The sequence below is a fragment of the Somniosus microcephalus genome, chromosome 13 (assembly GCF_052327205.1).
Source record: "Somniosus microcephalus isolate GS21.2 chromosome 13, FLI_Smic_1.0, whole genome shotgun sequence".
NCBI classification, from domain to species: domain Eukaryota; kingdom Metazoa; phylum Chordata; class Chondrichthyes; order Squaliformes; family Somniosidae; genus Somniosus; species Somniosus microcephalus.
In genome coordinates this window covers 63,102,746-63,122,352 of record NC_140999.1, presented here as the reverse complement: position 1 = coordinate 63,122,352, position 19,607 = coordinate 63,102,746, and the positions used below count along the sequence as shown (strand labels likewise).

The window sequence follows — 19,607 nt, the reverse complement described above, 5'->3', positions numbered from 1 at the left end:
GCCATTTTGACTCTATGACTCCTTATCTAAGAAAAGATATACTTGCTTTGAAGACGGAGCAACAAAGGTTCACTAGATAGATTCCTGGGACAAATGGTTGTCCTATGGTGAGAGATTGAGTAGAGTGGGCCTATACTCTCTGGAGTTTAGAAGTATGACAGGTGATCGCATTGAAACATATAAGATTCTATGAGAGATTGACAGGGTAGATGCTGAGAGGTTGAGATGCGGCCGGACCTGCTGTGATTTCCAGCAAATAAATAGATTTTTGTTTGTTTTTTTGTTTTTCATTCAGACCCCAGCATCTGCAACATTTGACCCCTTGTGACCCCACCTCATTGTTCTTTGATGTAATGTTTTCCTGACTGACCTGTTTGGACACCATTCACACCTGTGATTGCTGTGATTATCTCTCTGCCGAGGTGTGCTAAAGGGCAGTTAGAAAGATTACCTGTAAACAACTGACATTATTCTCTGACTATATATGCTGTGCTTATATGTAACTCTTCACTTCACCTGATGAAGGAGCAGCACTCCGAAAGCTTGTGATTTCAAATAAAGCTGTTGGACTATAACCTGTGACTTCTTACATTTGTACACCCCAGTCCGACACCGGCATCTCCATATCATAATGTTATTGAATGGAGGAGCAGGCTCAAGGGGACGTATGGCCTACTCCTGCTCCTAATTATTATGGTCTTATGTTCTTAAGGAAAAGATATTGACACAAGTGTATTTCACAAAGTAAAGAGACATAAAATTGTGTAGAATAAGTCTGCAGTGTTTATTGGTAATTAATTTTTAGTGAAATACTCCACATCCGTGTTTCCGCTCCTTTGATGGTAGCCTGTAAGATTTACTGTGCGTGTGTCTGTGATTATAAGCACATTGTCACCAGAAGCAGATTTAGCTTCAGAGAGGTCAGGACTTGCAGTTTTATCACTTAATTGGACCACAGGCGTGCAGAGACAGTCGGGCTCCAATCACTGGATATACCATTGTCAACAAAATCCTTTGCTGCAACTTCCACAAAGTATAAAGTTCTGGATCGCAGGCCTCTCAGAATATAGTTGGTTTGATCGCTGATCTCAATCTATGGGATGCAAAAGAAAGAAGTCAATTTATCCATAGCCCAAAGGAACGTGACAACTGAGAAATAGGGTAATAGACAACTGAGAAAGAGGGTAATGGACAACTGAGAAATAGGGTAATAGACAAGAGGAATAGGGTAATAGACAACTGAGAAATAGGGTAATAGACAACTGAGAAATAAGGTAATAGACAACTGAGAAATAGGGAAATAGACAACTGAGAACAAAGGTAATGGACAACTGAGAAATAGGGTAATAGACAAACTGAGAATAAAGGTAATGGACAACTGAGAAATAGGGTAATAGACAACTGAGAAATAAGGTAATAGACAACTGAGGAACAGGGTAATAGAAAACTGAGAATAAAGGTAATGGACAACTGAGAAATAGGGTAAAAGACAAATGAGAAAGAGGGTAATAGACAACTGAGAAATAGGGTAATAGACAATTGAGAAATAGGGTAATAGGTAACTGAGAAATAGGGTAATAGACAATTGAGAAATAGGGTGAAAGACAATTGAGAAATAGGGTAATAGAAAACTGAGAAATAGAGTAATAGACAACTGAGAAATAGAGTAATAGACAACTGAGAAATAGGGTAATGCACAACTGAGAAATAGGGTAATAGACAACTGAGAAATAGGGTAATAGACAACTGAGAATAAAGGTAATGGACAACTGCAAAATAGGGTAATAGACACCTGAGAAATAAGGTAATAGACAACTGAGAAATAGGGTAATAGACAACTGAGAAATAGGGTAATGGACAACAGAGAAATAGGGTACTAGACAACTGAGAATAAAGGTAATGGACAACTGAGAAATAGGGTAATAGGCAACTGAGAAATAGGGTAATAGAAAACTGAGAAATAGGGTAATAGACAACTGAGAAATAGGGTAATAGACAACTGAGAAATAGGGTATGAGACAACTGAGAAATAAAGTAATAGACAACAGAGAAATAGGGTAATAGACAACTGAGAATAAAGGTAATAGACAACTGAGAAATAAGGTAATAGACAACTGAGAAATAGGGTATAAGACAACTGAGAATAAAGGTAATGGACAGCTGAGAAATAGGGAATAGACAACTGAAAAGTAGGGTAATAGACAACTGAGAAATAGGGTAATAGACAACTGAGAAATAGGGTAATGGACAACAGAGAAATAGGGTAATAGACAAATGAGAAATAGGGTAAAAGACAACTGAGAAGTAGGGTAATAGACAACTGAGAAATAGGGTAATAGACAACTGAGAAATAGGGTATAAGACAACTGAGAATAAAGGTAATGGACAGCTGAGAAATAGGGAATAGACAACTGCAAAATAGGGTAATAGACACCTGAGAAATAAGGTAATAGACAACTGAGAAATAGGGTAATAGACAACTGAGAAATAGGGTAATGGACAACAGAGAAATAGGGTACTAGACAACTGAGAATAAAGGTAATGGACAACTGAGAAATAGGGTAATAGGCAACTGAGAAATAGGGTAATAGAAAACTGAGAAATAGGGTAATAGACAACTGAGAAATAGGGTAATAGACAACTGAGAAATAGGGTATGAGACAACTGAGAAATAAAGTAATAGACAACAGAGAAATAGGGTAATAGACAACTGAGAATAAAGGTAATAGACAACTGAGAAATAAGGTAATAGACAACTGAGAAATAGGGTATAAGACAACTGAGAATAAAGGTAATGGACAGCTGAGAAATAGGGAATAGACAACTGAAAAGTAGGGTAATAGACAACTGAGAAATAGGGTAATAGACAACTGAGAAATAGGGTAATGGACAACAGAGAAATAGGGTAATAGACAAATGAGAAATAGGGTAAAAGACAACTGAGAAGTAGGGTAATAGACAACTGAGAAATAGGGTAATAGACAACTGAGAAATAGGGTAATTGACAACTGAGAAATAGGGTAATAGACAACTGAGAAATAGGGTAATAGAAAATAGGGAAATAGGGTAATAGACAACAGAGAAATAGGGTAATAGACAACTGAGAAAGAGGGTAATAGACAACTGAGAAGTAGGGTAATAGACAACTGAGAAATAGGGTAAAAGACAACTGAGAAGTAGGGTAATAGACAACTGAGAAATAGGGTGATAGACAACTGAAAAATAGGGTAATAGACAACTGAGAAATAGGGTAATAGAAAATTGGGAAATAGGGTAATAGACAACTGAGAAATAGGGTAATAGACAACTGAGAAATAGGTTAATAGACAACTAAGAAATAGGGTAAAAGACAACTGAGCAATAGGGTAAAGGACAACTGAGAAATAGGGTAATAGACAACGGAGAAATAGGGAAATAGACAAAGGAGAAATAGGGTAATAGACAACTGAGAAAGAGGGTAATAGACAACTGAGAAATAGGGTAACAGACAACTGAGAAATAAGGTAATAGACAACTGAGAAATAGGGTATTGACAACTGAGAAATAAGGTAATAGACAACTGAGGAATAGGGCAATAGGCAACTGAGAATAAAGGTAATGGACAACTGAGAAATAGGGTAATAGACAACTGAGAATAAAGTTAATGGACAACTGAGAAATAGGGTAATACACAACTGAAAAATAGGGTAATAGACAAATGCAAAATAGGGAAATAGACAACTGAGAAATAGGGTAATAGACAATTGAGAAACAGAGTAATAGACAACTGAGAAATGGGGCAATAGACAATTGAGAAATAGGGTAATAGACAATTGAAAAATAGGGTAAAAGACAAATGAGAAATAGGGTAATGGACAACTGAGAAATAGGGTAACAGACAACAGAGAAATAGGGTAATAGACAACAGAGAAATAGGGTAATAGAAAATTGGGAAATAGGGTAATAGACAACTGAGAAATAGGGTAATACACAACTGAGAAATAGGGTAATTGACAACTGAGAAATAGGGTAATAGACAACTGAGAAATAGGGTAATAGACAACTGAGAAATAGGGTAATAGACAACTGAGAAATAGGGTAATTGACAACTGAGAAATAGCGTAATTGACAAGTGAGAAATAGGATAATAGACAATGGAGAAATAGGGAAATAGACAAATGAGAAATAGGGTAAAAGACAACTGAGAAATAGGGTAATAGACAACTGAGGAATAGGGCAATAGGCAATGAGAATAAAGGTATGGGACAACTGAAAAATAGGGTAATAGACAACTGAGAATTAGGGTAATAGACAATCCAGAAATAGGGTAATGGACAACTGAGAAATAGGGTAATTGACATCTGACAAATAGGGTAATTGACATCTGACAAATAGGGTAATAGACAACTTAGAAATAACGTAATACACAACTGAGCAATAGGGTAATAGACAACTGAGAATAAATGTAATGGACAACTTGGAAATAGGGTAATAGACAACTGAGAAATAGGGTAATACACAATTGAGAAATAGGGTAATAGACAACTGAGACATAGGGTAATAGATAACAGAGAAATAGGGTAATAGAAAATTGGGAAATAGGGTAATAGACAACTGAGAAATAGGGTAATACACAACTGAGAAGTAGGGTAATAGACAACTGAGAAATATGGTAATTGACAACTGAGATATAGGGTAATAGGCAACTGAGAAATAGGGTAATAGACAACTGAGAAATAGGGTAATTGACAACTGAGATATAGGGTAATTGACAACTGAGAAATAGGGTAATAGACAACGGAGAAATAGGGAAATAGACAAATGAGAAATAGGGTAAAAGACAGCTGAGAAATAGGGTAATAGACAACTGAGGAATAGGGCAATAGGCAACGAGAATAAAGGTATTGGACAACTGAAAAATAGGGTAGTAGACAACTGAGAAATAGGGTAATAGACAACTGAGAATTAGGGTAATAGACAATTCAGAATTGGGTAATGGACAACAGAGAAATTGGGTAATTGGCATCTGACAAATAGGGTAATAGACAACTGAGAAATAACATAATACCAACTGAGCAATAGGGTAATAGACAACTGAGAATAAAGGTAATGGACAACTGAGAAATAGGGTAATAAACAACTGAGAAATAGGGTAATACACAATTCAGAAATAGGGTAATAGACAACTGAGATATAGGGTAATAGACTACTGAGAAATAGGGTAAAAGACAACTGAGAAATAGGGTAATAGACAACTTAGAAATAGGGTAATAGACAACTGAGAAATAGGGTAATAGACAAATGCGAAATAGGGAAATAGACAACTGAGATATAGGGAAATAGACTACTGAGAAATAGGGTAATAGACAACTGAGATATAGGGTAATAGACTACTGAGAAATAGGGTAAAAGACAACTGAGAAATAGGGTAATAGACAACTTAGAAATAGGGTAATACACAACTGAGAAATAGGGTAATAGACAAATGCGAAATAGGGAAATAGACAACTGAGATATAGGGAAATAGACAATTGAGAAATAGGGTAATAGACAACTGAGAAATAGGGTAATAGACAATTGAGAAATAGGGTAATGGACAACTGAGAAATAGGGTAATAGACAACCCAGAAATAGTGTAATAGACAACTGAGAACAAAGGTAATGCACGACTGAGAAATAGGGTAATAGGCAACTGAGAATAAAGGTAATGTACAACTGCGAAATAGGGTAATAGACAACTGAGAAATAAAATAATAGACAACTGAGAAATAGGGTAATGGTGAACCGAGAAATAGGGTAATAGACAACTGAGAAATAGGGTAAAGAACAACTGAGAAATAGGGTAATAGACAACTGAGAAATAGGGTAATAGACAACTGAGAATAAAGGTAATGGACAACTGAGAATAAAGGTAATGTACAACTGCGAAATAGGGTAATAGACAACTGAGAAATTAGGTAATAGACAACTGAGCAATAGGGTAAAAACAACTGGGAAATAGGGTAATAGACAACTGAGAATTAGGGTAATGGACAACTGAGGAATAGGGTAGTAGGCAGCTGAGAAATAGGGTAATAGACAACTGAGAAATAGGGTAATAGACAACTGAGCAATAGGGTAATAGACAACTGAGAAATAGGTTAATAGACAACTGAGAAATAGGGTAATAGACAGCTGAGCAATAGGGTAATAGACAACTGAGAAATATGGTAATAGACAACTGAGAAATAGGGTTATAGACAACTGAGAAATAAAGTAAAAGACAACTGAGAAATAGAGTAATATATAATTGAGAAATTGTGTAATAGACAACTGAGAAATAGGTTAAAGGACAACTGAGAAATAGGGTAATAGACAACTGAGAAATAGGGTAATTGACAACTGAGAAATAGGGTAATAGTCAACCGAGACATAAGGTAATACACAACTGAGAAATATGGTAAAAGGCAACTGAGAATTAAGGTAATGGACAACTGAGAAATAGGGTAATAGACAACTGAGAATAAAGGTAATTTACAACTGCGAAATAGGGTAATAGACAACTGAGAAATAAGTTAATAGACAACTGAGAAATAGGGTAAAAACAACTGAGAAATAGGGTAATGGTGAACTGAGAAATAGGGTAATAGACAACTGAGAATAAAGGTTATGGCAACTGAGGAATAGGGTAATAGGCAGCTGAGAAATAGGGTAATAGACAACTGAGAAATAGGGTAATAGACAACTGAGCAATAGGGTAATAGACAACTGAGAAATAGGGTAAAAGACAACTGAGAAATAGGGTAATAGACAACTGAGCAATAGGGTAATAGACAACTGAGATATAGGTTAAAGGACAGCTGAGAAATAGGGTAAACACAACTGAGAAATATGGTAACAGATAACAGCGAAATAAGGTAATAGATAATTGAGAAATAGGGTAATAGACAACAGAGCAATAGGGTAATAGACAACTGAGAAATAGGGTAAAGGACAACTGAGAAATAGGGTAATAGACAACTGAGAAATATGGTAATAGATAACTGCAAAATAGGATAATAGATAATTGAGTAATAGGGTAATAGACCACTGAGAATTAAGGTAATGGACAACTGAGGAATAGGGTAATAGGCAGCTGAGAAATAGGGTAATAGACAACTGAGAAATAGGGTAATAGACAACTGAGCAATAGGGTAATAGACAACTGAGAAATAGGGTAATGGACAACTGAGAAATAGGGTTATAGACAACTGAGAAATAAAGTCAAAGATAACTGAGAAATAGGGTAATATATAATTGAGAAATAGTGTAATAGACAACTGAGAAATAGCTTAAAGGACAACTGAGAAATAGGGTAATAGAGAACTGAGAAATATGGTAATAGACAACTGAGAAATAGGGTAATAGTCAACTGAGAAATAAGGTAATAGATAATTGCAAAGTAGTGCAATAGACAAATGAGAAATAGGGCAAAAGACAACTGAGCAATAGGGTAAAGGACAACTGAGAAATAGGGTAATAGACAACTGAAAAATAGGGTGATAGACAACTGAGAAAAAGGGTAATAGACAGCTGAGAAATATGGTAATAGATAACTGCGAATTAGGGTAATTTCTAATTGAGAAATTGGGTAATAGACAACTGAACAATAGAATAATAGACAATTGAGAAATAGTGCAATAGACAATTGAGAAATAGGGCAAAAGACAACTGAGCAATAGTGTAAAGGACAACTGAGAAATAGGGTAATAGACAACTGAGAAATAGGGTAATAGACAACTGAGAAATAGGGTAAAAGACAACTGAGAAATAAAGTAATAGAAAACTGATATATAGGGTAATAGATAATTGAGAAATAGGGTAATAGACAACTGAGCAATAGGGTAATAGACAACTGAGAAATAGGGTAAAGGACAACTGAGAAATATGGTAATAGACAACTGAGAAATAGGGCAAAAGACAACTGAGCAATTGGCTAAAGGACAACTGAGAAACAGGGTAAAATCAACTGAGAAATAGGGTAAAAGACAACTGAGAAATAGAGTGATAGACAACTGAGAAGTAGGGTAATAGACAACTGAGAAATAAAGTAATAGACAACTGATATATAGGGTAATAGATAATTGAGAAATAGGGTAATAGACAACTAAGCAATAGGGTAATAGACAACTGAGAAAAAGGGTAAAGGACAACTGAGAAATACGGTAATAGACAACAGAGAAATATGGTACTAGATAACTGCGAAATAGGGTAATAGATAATTGAGAAATAGGGTAATAGACAACTGAGCAATAGGGTAATAGACAACTGAGAAATAGGGGAAAGGACAACTGAGAAATAGGGTAATAGACAACTGAGAAATATGGTAATAGATAACTGCGAAATAGGGTAATAGATAATTGAGAAATAGGTTAATAGACAACTCAGCAATAGAATAATAGACAATTGAGAAATAGTGCAATAGACAATTGAGAAATAGGGCAAAAGACAACTGAGCAATAGGGAAAAGGACAACTGAGAAATAGGGTAATAGACAACGGAGAAATAGAGAAATAGACAAATGAGAAGTAGGGTAATAGACAACTGAGAAATAGGGTAATAGACAACGTAGCAGTAGGGTAATCGACAACTGAGAAATAGGGTAAAAGACATCTGAGAAATAGGGTAATAGACAACTGAGAAATAGGGTAATTGACAACTGAGAAATAGGGTAATAGGCAATGGAAAAATAACATAATACACAACTGAGAAATAGGGTAATAGACAACTGAGAATAAAGGTAATGGCAACTACGAAATAGGCTAATCGACAACTGAGAAATAAGGTAATAGACAACTGAGAAATAGGGTAATATATAATTGAGAAATAAAGTAAAAGACAACTGAGAAATAGGGTAATATATAATTGAGAAATTGTGTAATAGACAACTGAGAAATAGGTTAAAGGACAACTGAGAAATAGGGTAATAGAGAACTGAGAAATATGGTAATAGATAACTGCAAAATAGGATAATAGATAATTGAGTAATAGGGTAATAGACCACTGAGAATTAAGGTAATGGACAACTGAGGAATAGGGTAATAGGCAGCTGAGAAATAGGTTAGAGACAACTGAGAAATAGGGTAAAAGACAACTGAGCAATAGGGTAATAGACAACTGAGAAATAGGGTAATAGACAACTGAGAAATAGGGTTATAGACAACTGAGAAATAAAGTCAAAGATCACTGAGAAATAGGGTAATATATAATTGAGAAATAGTGTAATAGACAACTGAGAAATAGCTTAAAGGACAACTGAGAAATAGGGTAATAGAGAACTGAGAAATATGGTAATAGATAACTGCAAAATAGGGTAATAGATAATTAAGTAATAGGGTAATAGACAACTGAGCAATAGGGTAATAGACAACTGAGAAATAGGGTAAAGGCCACCTGAGAAACAGGGTAATAGTCAACTGAGAAATGAGGTAATAGATAATTGCAAAGTAGTGCAATAGACAAATGAGAAATAGGGCAAAAGACAACTGAGCAATAGGGTAAAGGACAACTGAGAAATAGGGTAATTGACAACTGAGAAATAGGGTAATAGGCAATGGAAAAATAACATAATACACAACTGAGAAATAGGGTAATAGACAACTGAGAATAAAGGTAATGGCAACTACGAAATAGGCTAATCGACAACTGAGAAATAAGGTAATAGACAACTGAGAAATAGGGTAATATATAATTGAGAAATAAAGTAAAAGACAACTGAGAAATAGGGTAATATATAATTGAGAAATTGTGTAATAGACAACTGAGAAATAGGTTAAAGGACAACTGAGAAATAGGGTAATAGAGAACTGAGAAATATGGTAATAGATAACTGCAAAATAGGATAATAGATAATTGAGTAATAGGGTAATAGACCACTGAGAATTAAGGTAATGGACAACTGAGGAATAGGGTAATAGGCAGCTGAGAAATAGGTTAGAGACAACTGAGAAATAGGGTAAAAGACAACTGAGCAATAGGGTAATAGACAACTGAGAAATAGGGTAATAGACAACTGAGAAATAGGGTTATAGACAACTGAGAAATAAAGTCAAAGATCACTGAGAAATAGGGTAATATATAATTGAGAAATAGTGTAATAGACAACTGAGAAATAGCTTAAAGGACAACTGAGAAATAGGGTAATAGAGAACTGAGAAATATGGTAATAGATAACTGCAAAATAGGGTAATAGATAATTAAGTAATAGGGTAATAGACAACTGAGCAATAGGGTAATAGACAACTGAGAAATAGGGTAAAGGCCACCTGAGAAACAGGGTAATAGTCAACTGAGAAATGAGGTAATAGATAATTGCAAAGTAGTGCAATAGACAAATGAGAAATAGGGCAAAAGACAACTGAGCAATAGGGTAAAGGACAACTGAGAAATAGGGTAATAGACAACAGAAAAATAGACAACTGAGAAATAGGGTAATAGACAACTGTGAAATAGGGTAATAGACAACTGAGAAATAGGGTGATAGATAACTGAGAAGTAGGGTAATAGACAACTGAGAAATAGGGTGATAGACAACTGAGAAAAAGGGTAATAGACAACTGAGAAATAGGGTGAGAGACAACTGAGAAGTCGGGCAATAGACAACTGAGAAAAAGGGTAATAGACAACTGGGAATTAGGGAAATAGACAACTGAGCAATAGAGTAATAGACAATTGAGAAATAGTGCAATAGAGAATTGAGAAATAGGGCAAAAGACAACTGAGCAATAGGGTAAAGGACAGTTGAGAAATACGGTAATAGACAACTGAGAAATAGAGAAATATACAAATGGGAAATAGGGTAAAAGACAACTGAGATATAGGGTAATAGACAACGGAGAAACAGGGTGATAGACAACTGAGAAGTAGGGTAATAGACAACTGAGAAATAGGGAAATAGACAACTGAGAAATAGGGTATTGACAACTGAGAAATAGGGTAATAGGCAACTGAAAAATAACATAATTCACAACTGAGAAATAGGGTAATAGACAACTGAGAATAAAGGTAATGGCAGCTATGAAATAGGGTAATCGACAGCTGAGAAATAAGGTAATAGACAACTGAGAAATAGGGTAATAGACAACTGAGAAATAGTGTAATGGACAACTGAGAAATAGGGTAATAGAAAACTGAGAATAAAGTTAATGGAAAACTGAGAAATATGGTAATACACAACAGAGAAATAGGGTAATAGACAAATGCGAAATAGGGTAATAGACAATTGAGAAATAGGGTAATAGACAACTGAGAAATAGGGTAATAGACAACTGAGAAATAGCATAATGGACAACTGAGAAATAGGGTAATAGACAACTGAGAATAAAGTTAATGGACAACTGAGAAATAGGGTAATACACAACTGAGAAATAGGGTAATTGACAAATGCGAAATAGGGTAATAGTCAACCGAGCAATAGGGTAATAGACAATTGAGAAATAGGGTAATAGTCAACTGAGAAATAGGGTAATGGACAACTGAGAAATAGGGTAATAGACAACTGAGAAATAGGGTAATAGTCAACCGAGACATAAGGTAATACACAACTGAGAAATATGGTAAAAGACAACTGAGAATTAAGGTAATGGACAACTGAGAAATAGGGTAATAGACAACTGAGAATAAAGGTAATTTACAACTGCAAAATAGGGTAATAGACAACTGAGAAATAAGTTAATAGACAACTGAGAAATAGGGTAAAAACAACTGAGAAATAGGGTAATGGTGAACTGAGAAATAGGGTAATAGACAACTGAGAATAAAGGTTATGGCAACTGAGGAATAGGGTAATAGGCAGCTGAGAAATAGGGTAATAGACAACTGAGAAATAAAGTAAAAGACAACTGAGAAATAGGGTAATAAATAATTGAGAAATAGGGTAATAGACAACTGAGCAATAGGGTAATAGACAACTGAGATATAGGTTAAAGGACAGCTGAGAAATAGGGTAATAGACAACTGACAAATATGGTAACAGATAACAGCGAAATAGGGTAATAGATAATTGAGAAATAGGGTAATAGACAACTGAGCAATAGGGTAATAGACAACTGAGAAATAGGGTAAAGGACAACTGAGAAATAGGGTAATAGACAACTGAGAAATATGGTAATAGATAACTGCGAATTAGGGTAATTTCTAATTGAGAAATTGGGTAATAGACAACTGAACAATAGAATAATAGACAATTGAGAAATAGTGCAATAGACAATTGAGAAATAGGGCAAAAACAACTGAGCAATAGTGTAAAGGACAACTGAGAAATAGGGTAATAGACAAAGGAGAAATAGAGAAATAGACAAATGAGAAATAGGGTAATAGACAACTCAGAAATAGGGTAATAGACAACTGAGAAATAGGGTAATAGACAACTGAGAAATAGGGTAAAAGACAACTGAGAAATAGGGTGATAGACAATTGAGAAGTAGGGTAATAGACAACTGAGAAATAAAGTAATAGAAAACTGATATATAGCGTAATAGATAATTGAGAAATAGCGTAATAGACAACTGAGCAATCGGGTAATAGACAACTGAGAAAAAGGGTAAAGGACAACTGAGAAATAGGGTAATAGACAACAGAGAAATATGGTATTAGATAACTGCGAAATAGGGTAATAGATAATTGAGAAATAGGGTAATAGACAACTGAGCAATAGGGTAATAGACAACTGAGAAATAGGGTAATAGACAACTGAGCAATAGGGTAATAGACAACTGAGAAATAGGGGAAAGGTCAACTGAGAAATAGGGTAATAGACAACTGAGAAATATGGTAATAGATAACTGCGAAATAGGGTAATAAATAATTGAGAAATAGGTTAATAGACAACTGAGCAATAGAATAATAGACAATTGTGAAATAGTGCAATAGACAATTGAGAAATAGGGCAAAAGACAACTGAGCAATAGGTTAAAGGACAACTGAGAAATAGGGTAATAGACAACGGAGAAATAGAGAAATAGACAAATGAGAAGTAGGGTAATAGACAACTGAGAAATAGGGTAATAGACAACTTAGCAGTATTGTAATCGACAAATAAGAAATAGGGTAAAAGACATCTGAGAAATAGGGTATTAGACAACTGAGAAATAGGGTAATTGACAACTGAGAAATAGGTAATAGGCAACGGAAAAATAACATAATACACAACTGAGAAATAGGGTAATAGACAACTGAGAATAAAGGTAATGGCAACTACGAAATAGGGTAATCGACAACTGAGAAATAAGGTAATAGACAACAGAGAAATAGGGTAATAGACAACTGAGAAATAGGGTAATAGACAACTGAGAATAAAGTTAATGGACAACTGAGAAATAGGGTAATACACAAGTGAGAAATAGGGTAATAGACAAATGCGAAGTAGGGTAATAGACAACTGAGCAATAGTTAATAGACAATTGAGAAATAGGGCAATAGATAACTGAAAATGGGGCAATAGACAACTGAGAAATAGGGTAATAGTCAATTGAGAAATAGGGTAATAGACAACTGAGAAATAGGGTAATAGACAACTGAGAAATAGTGTAATAGACAAATGAGAATAAAGGTAATGACAACTGCGAAATAGGGTAATAGACAACTGAGAAATAAGGTCATAGCAACTGAGAGATGGGGTAAAAATAACTGAGAAATAGGGTAATGGAGAACTGAGCAATAGGGAAATAGACAACTGAGAATAAAGGTAATAGACAACTGAGAAATAGGATAATAGAAAACTGAGAAATAAAATAATAGACAACTGAGAAATAGGGTAATAGACAAATGAGAATAAAGGTAATGTTCTACTGAGAAATAGGGTAATAGACTACTGAGAAATAAGGTAATAGACAACTGAGAATAAAGGTAATAGAAAACTGAGAAATAGGGTTATGGACAACTGAGAATAATGGTAATGGAAAACTGAGAAGTAGGGAATAGACAACTGAGAAATAGGGTAATAGACAACTGAGGAATATGGTAATAGACAACTTTGAAATAGGGTAATAGGAAATTGGGAAATAGGGTAATAGACAACTGAGCAATAGCGTAATAGACAAATGAGAAATAGGGTAATAGACAACTGAGAAATAGGGTATGAGACAACTGAGAAATAAAGTAATAGACAACTGAGAAATAGGGTAATAGACAACTGAGAATAAAGGTAATGGACAACAGAGAAATAGGGTAATAGACAACTGAGAAATAATGTAATAGACAAATGAGAAATAGGGTATAAGACAACTGAGGATAAAGATAATGGAAAACTGGGAAATAGGGTAATGGACAACTGAGAATGAAGGTAATGGACAGCTGAGAAATAAGGTAATAGACAACTGAGAAATAGGGTAAAATCAACTGAGAAATAGGGTAATGGAGAACTGAGAAATAGGGAAATAGACAACTGAGAATTAAGGTAATGGACAACTGAGGAATAGGGTAATAGACAGCTGAGAAATAGGGTAATAGACAATGGAGAATTCAGATAATAGACAACTGAGCAATAGGGTAATAGACAACTGAGAAATAGGGCAATAGACAACTGTGAAATAGGGTAATAGACAACTGAGAAATAAAATAATAGACAACTGAGAAATAGGGTAATAGACAAATGAGAATAAAGGTAATGTTCAGCTGACAAATAGGGTAATAGACAACTGAGAAATAAGGTAATAGACAACTGAGAAATAGTGTGATAGACAAATGAGAATAAAGGTAATGGACAACTGCAAAATAGGGTAATAGACAACTGAGAAATAAGGTAATAGCAACTGAGAGATAGGGTAAAAACAACTGAGAAATAGGGTAATGGAGAACTGAGCAATAGGGAAATAGACAACAGAGAATAAAGGTAATAGACAACTGAGAAATAGTATAATAGACAACTGAGCAATAGTGTAATAGAGAACTGAGAAATAGGGTAATAGACAACTGAGAAACAGGGTAATAGACAACTGAGCAATAAAATAATAGACAACTGAGAAATAGGGTAATAGACAAATGAGAATAAAGGTAATGTTCTACTGAGAAATAGGTAATAGACTACTGAGAAATAAGATAATAGACAACTGAGAATAAAGATAATAGAAAACTGAGAAATAGGGTTATGGATAACTGAGAATAATGGTAATGGAAAACTGAGAAGTAGGGAATAGACAACTGAGAAATAGGGTAATAGACTACTGAGAAATAATGTAATAGACAACTGAGAAATTAGGAATAAGACAACTGAGAATAAAGATAATGGAAAACTGGGAATTAGGGTAATGGACAACTGAGAATAAAGGTAATGGACAGCTGAGAAATAAGGTAATAGACAACAGAGAAATAGGGTAAAATCAACTGAGAAATAGGGTAATGGAGAACTGAGAAATAGGGTAATAGACAACTGAGAATAATGGTAATGGACAACTGAGGAATAGGGTAATAGACAGCTGAGAAATAGGGTAATAGACAATGGAGAAATCGGATAATAGACAACTGAGCAATAGGGTAATAGACAACTGAGAAATAGGGTAATAGACAACTGTGAAATAGGGTAATAGACAACTGAGAAATAAAATAATAGACAACTGAGAAATAGGGTAATAGGCAAATGAGAATAAAGGTAATGTTCAGCTGAGAACTAGGGTAATAGACAACTGAGAAATAAGGTAATAGACAAATGAGAAATAAAATAATAGAAAACTGAGAAATAGGGTTATGGACAACTGAGAATAATGGTAATGGAAAACTGAGAAACAGGGAATAGACAACTGAGAAATAAGGTAATAGACAACTGAGAAATAAAATAATAGACAACTGAGAAATAGGGTTATGGACAACTGAGAATAATGGTAATGGAAAACTGAGAAATAGGGAATAGACAACTGAGAAATAGGGTAATATACAACTGAGAAATAGGGTAATGGACAACTGAGAATAATGGAAATGGAAAACTGAGAAATAGGGAATAGACAACTGAGAAATAGCATAATAGACAACTGAGAAATAGGGTAATAGACAACTGAGAAATAGGGTAAAAGACAACTGAGAAATAGTGTAATGGACAACTGAGAAATAGGGTAATAGACAACTGAGAATAAAGTTAATGGACAACTGAGAAATAGGGTAATACACAACTGAGAAATATGGTAACAGATAACAGCAAAATAGGGTAATAGATAATTGAGAAATAGAGTAATAGACAACTGAGCAATAGGGTAATAGACAACTGAGAAATAGGGTAAAGGACAACTGAGAAATAGGGTAATAGACAACTGAGAAATATGGTAATAGATAACTGCGAATTAGGGTAATTTCTAATTGAGAAATTGGGTAATAGACAACTGAACAATAGAATAATAGACAATTGAGAAATAGTGCAATAGACAATTGAGAAATAGGGCAAAAGACAACTGAGCAATAGTGTAAAGGACAACTGAGAAATAGGGTAATAGACAAAGGAGAAATAGAGAAATAGACAACTGAGAAATAGGGTAAAAGACAACTGAGAAATAAAGTAATAGAAAACTGATATATAGGGTAATAGATAATTGAGAAATAGGGTAATAGACAACTGAGCAATAGGGTAATAGACAACTGAGAAATAGGGTAAAGGACAACTGAGAAATATGGTAATAGACAACTGAGAAATAGGGCAAAAGACGACTGAGCAATAGGCTAAAGGACAACTGAGAAATAGGGTAATAGTCAACTGAGAAATAGGGTAAAAGACAACTGAGAAATAGAGTGATAGACAACTGAGAAGTAGGGTAATAGACAACTGAGAAATAAAGTAATAGACAACTGATATATAGGGTAATAGATAATTGAGAAATAGGGTAATAGACAACTGAGCAATAGGGTAATAGACAACTGAGAAAAAGGGTAATAGACAACTGAGCAATAGGGTAATAGACAACTGAGAAATAGGGTAAAGGACAACTGAGAAATAGGGTAATAGACAACAGAGAAATATGGCACTAGATAACTGCGAAATAGGGTAATAGATAATTGAGAAATAGGGTCATAGACAACTGAGCAATAGGGTAATAGACAACTGAGAAATAGGGTAATAGACAACTGAGCAATAGGGTAATAGACAACTGAGAAATAGGGGAAAGGTCAACTGAGAAATAGGGTAATAGACAACTGAGAAATATGGTAATAGATAACTGCGAAATAGGGTAATAAATAATTGAGAAATAGGTTAATAGACAACTGAGCAATAGAATAATAGACAATTGAGAAATAGTGCAATAGACAATTGAGAAATAGGGCAAAAGACAACTGAGCAATAGGGTAAAGGACAACTGAGAAATAGGGTAATAGACAACGGAGAAATAGAGAAATAGACAAATGAGAAGTAGGGTAATAGACAACTGAGAAATAGGGTAATAGACAACTTAGCAGTAGGGTAATCGACAAATAAGAAATAGGGTAAAAGACATCTGAGAAATAGGGTATTAGACAACTGAGAAATAGGGTAATTGACAACTGAGAAATAGGGTAAGAGGCAACGGAAAAATAACATAATACACAACTGAGAAATAGGGTAATAAGACAACTGAGAATAAAGGTAATGGCAACTACGAAATAGGGTAATCGACAACTGAGAAATAAGGTAATAGACAACAGAGAAATATGGTAATAGACAACTGAGAAATAGGGTAATAGACAACTGAGAATAAAGTTAATGGACAACTGAGAAATAGGGTAATACACAAGTGAGAAATAGGGTAATAGACAAATGCGAAGTAGGGTAATAGACAACTGAGCAATAGTTAATAGACAATTGAGAAATAGGGCAATAGATAACTGAAAATGGGGCAATAGACAACTGAGAAATAGGGTAATAGTCAATTGAGAAATAGGGTAATAGACAACTGAGAAATAGGGTAATAGACAACTGAGAAATAGTGTAATAGACAAATGAGAATAAAGGTAATGACAACTGCGAAATAGGGTAATAGACAACTGAGAAATAAGGTCATAGCAACTGAGAGATAGGGTAAAAATAACTGAGAAATAGGGTAATGGAGAACTGAGCAATAGGGAAATAGACAACTGAGAATAAAGGTAATAGACAACTGAGAAATAGGATAATAGAAAACTGAGCAATAGTGTAATAGACAACTGAGAAATAGGGTAATAGCCAACTGAGGAATAGGGTAATAGTCAACTGAGAAATAAAATAATAGACAACTGAGAAATAGGGTAATAGACAAATGAGAATAAAGGTAATGTTCTACTGAGAAATAGGGTAATAGACTACTGAGAAATAAGGTAATAGACAACTGAGAATAAAGGTAATAGAAAACTGAGAAATAGGGTTATGGACAACTGAGAATAATGGTAATGGAAAACTGAGAAGTAGGGAATAGACAACTGAGAAATAGGGTAATAGACAACTGAGGAATATGGTAATAGACAACTTTGAAATAGGGTAATAGGAAATTGGGAAATAGGGTAATAGACAACTGAGCAATAGCGTAAAAGACAACTGAGAAATAGGGTAATAGACAACTGAGAAATAGGGTATGAGACAACTGAGAAATAAAGTAATAGACAACTGAGAAATAGGGTAATAGACAACTGAGAATAAAGGTAATGGACAACAGAGAAATAGGGTAATAGACAACTGAGAAATAATGTAATAGACAAATGAGAAATAGGGAATAAGACAACTGAGGATAAAAATAATGGAAAACTGGGAAATAGGGTAATGGACAACTGAGAATGAAGGTAATGGACAGCTGAGAAATAAGGTAATAGACAACTGAGAATTAGGGTAAAATCAACTGAGAAATAGGGTAATGGAGAACTGAGAAATAGGGAAATAGACAACTGAGAATTAAGGTAATGGACAACTGAGGAATAGTGAAATAGACAGCTGAGAAATAGGGTAATAGACAATGGAGAATTCAGATAATAGACAACTGAGCAATAGGGTAATAGACAACTGAGAAATAGGGCAATAGACAACTGTGAAATAGGGTAATAGACAACTGAGAAATAAAATAATAGACAACTGAGAAATAGGGTAATAGACAAATGAGAATAAAGGTAATGTTCAGCTGACAAATAGGGTAATAGACAACTGAGAAATAAGGTAATAGACAACTGAGAAATAGTGTGATAGACAAATGAGAATAAAGGTAATGGACAACTGCAAAATAGGGTAATAGACAACTGAGAAATAAGGTAATAGCAACTGAGAGATAGGGTAAAAACAACTGAGAAATAGGGTAATGGAGAACTGAGCAATAGGGAAATAGACAACAGAGAATAAAGGTAATAGACAACTGAGAAATAGTATAATAGACAACTGAGCAATAGTGTAATAGACAACTGAGAAATAGGGTAATAGACAACTGAGAAACAGGGTAATAGACAACTGAGAAATAAAATAATAGACAACTGAGAAATAGGGTAATAGACAAATGAGAATAAAGGTAATGTTCCACTGAGAAATAGGGTAATAGACTACTGAGAAATAAGATAATAGACAACTGAGAATAAAGATAATAGAAAACTGAGAAATAGGGTTATGGATAACTGAGAATAATGGTAATGGAAAACTGAGAAGTAGGGAATGGACAACTGAAAAATAGGGTAATAGACTACTGAGAAATAATGTAATAGACAAC

General features: G+C 34.5%; 1 protein-coding gene across 2 annotated transcripts in view; it reads right to left on the bottom strand.

Annotated features, from left to right (window-relative positions):
• Positions 1 to 760: 760 nt before the first annotated feature.
• LOC147108369 (interleukin-27 subunit beta-like) overlaps positions 761 to 19,607 on the bottom strand; it is a 204,690-nt gene continuing 185,843 nt past the window's right edge. For both annotated transcript variants that reach the window (XM_086004971.1, XM_086004970.1), the window contains one exon: positions 761 to 1,093. In XM_086004971.1, coding sequence (XP_085861097.1) covers positions 944 to 1,093 — 150 coding nt within the window. In that variant the 3' untranslated portion in view covers positions 761 to 943. The remainder of the gene's footprint in view (positions 1,094 to 19,607) is intronic.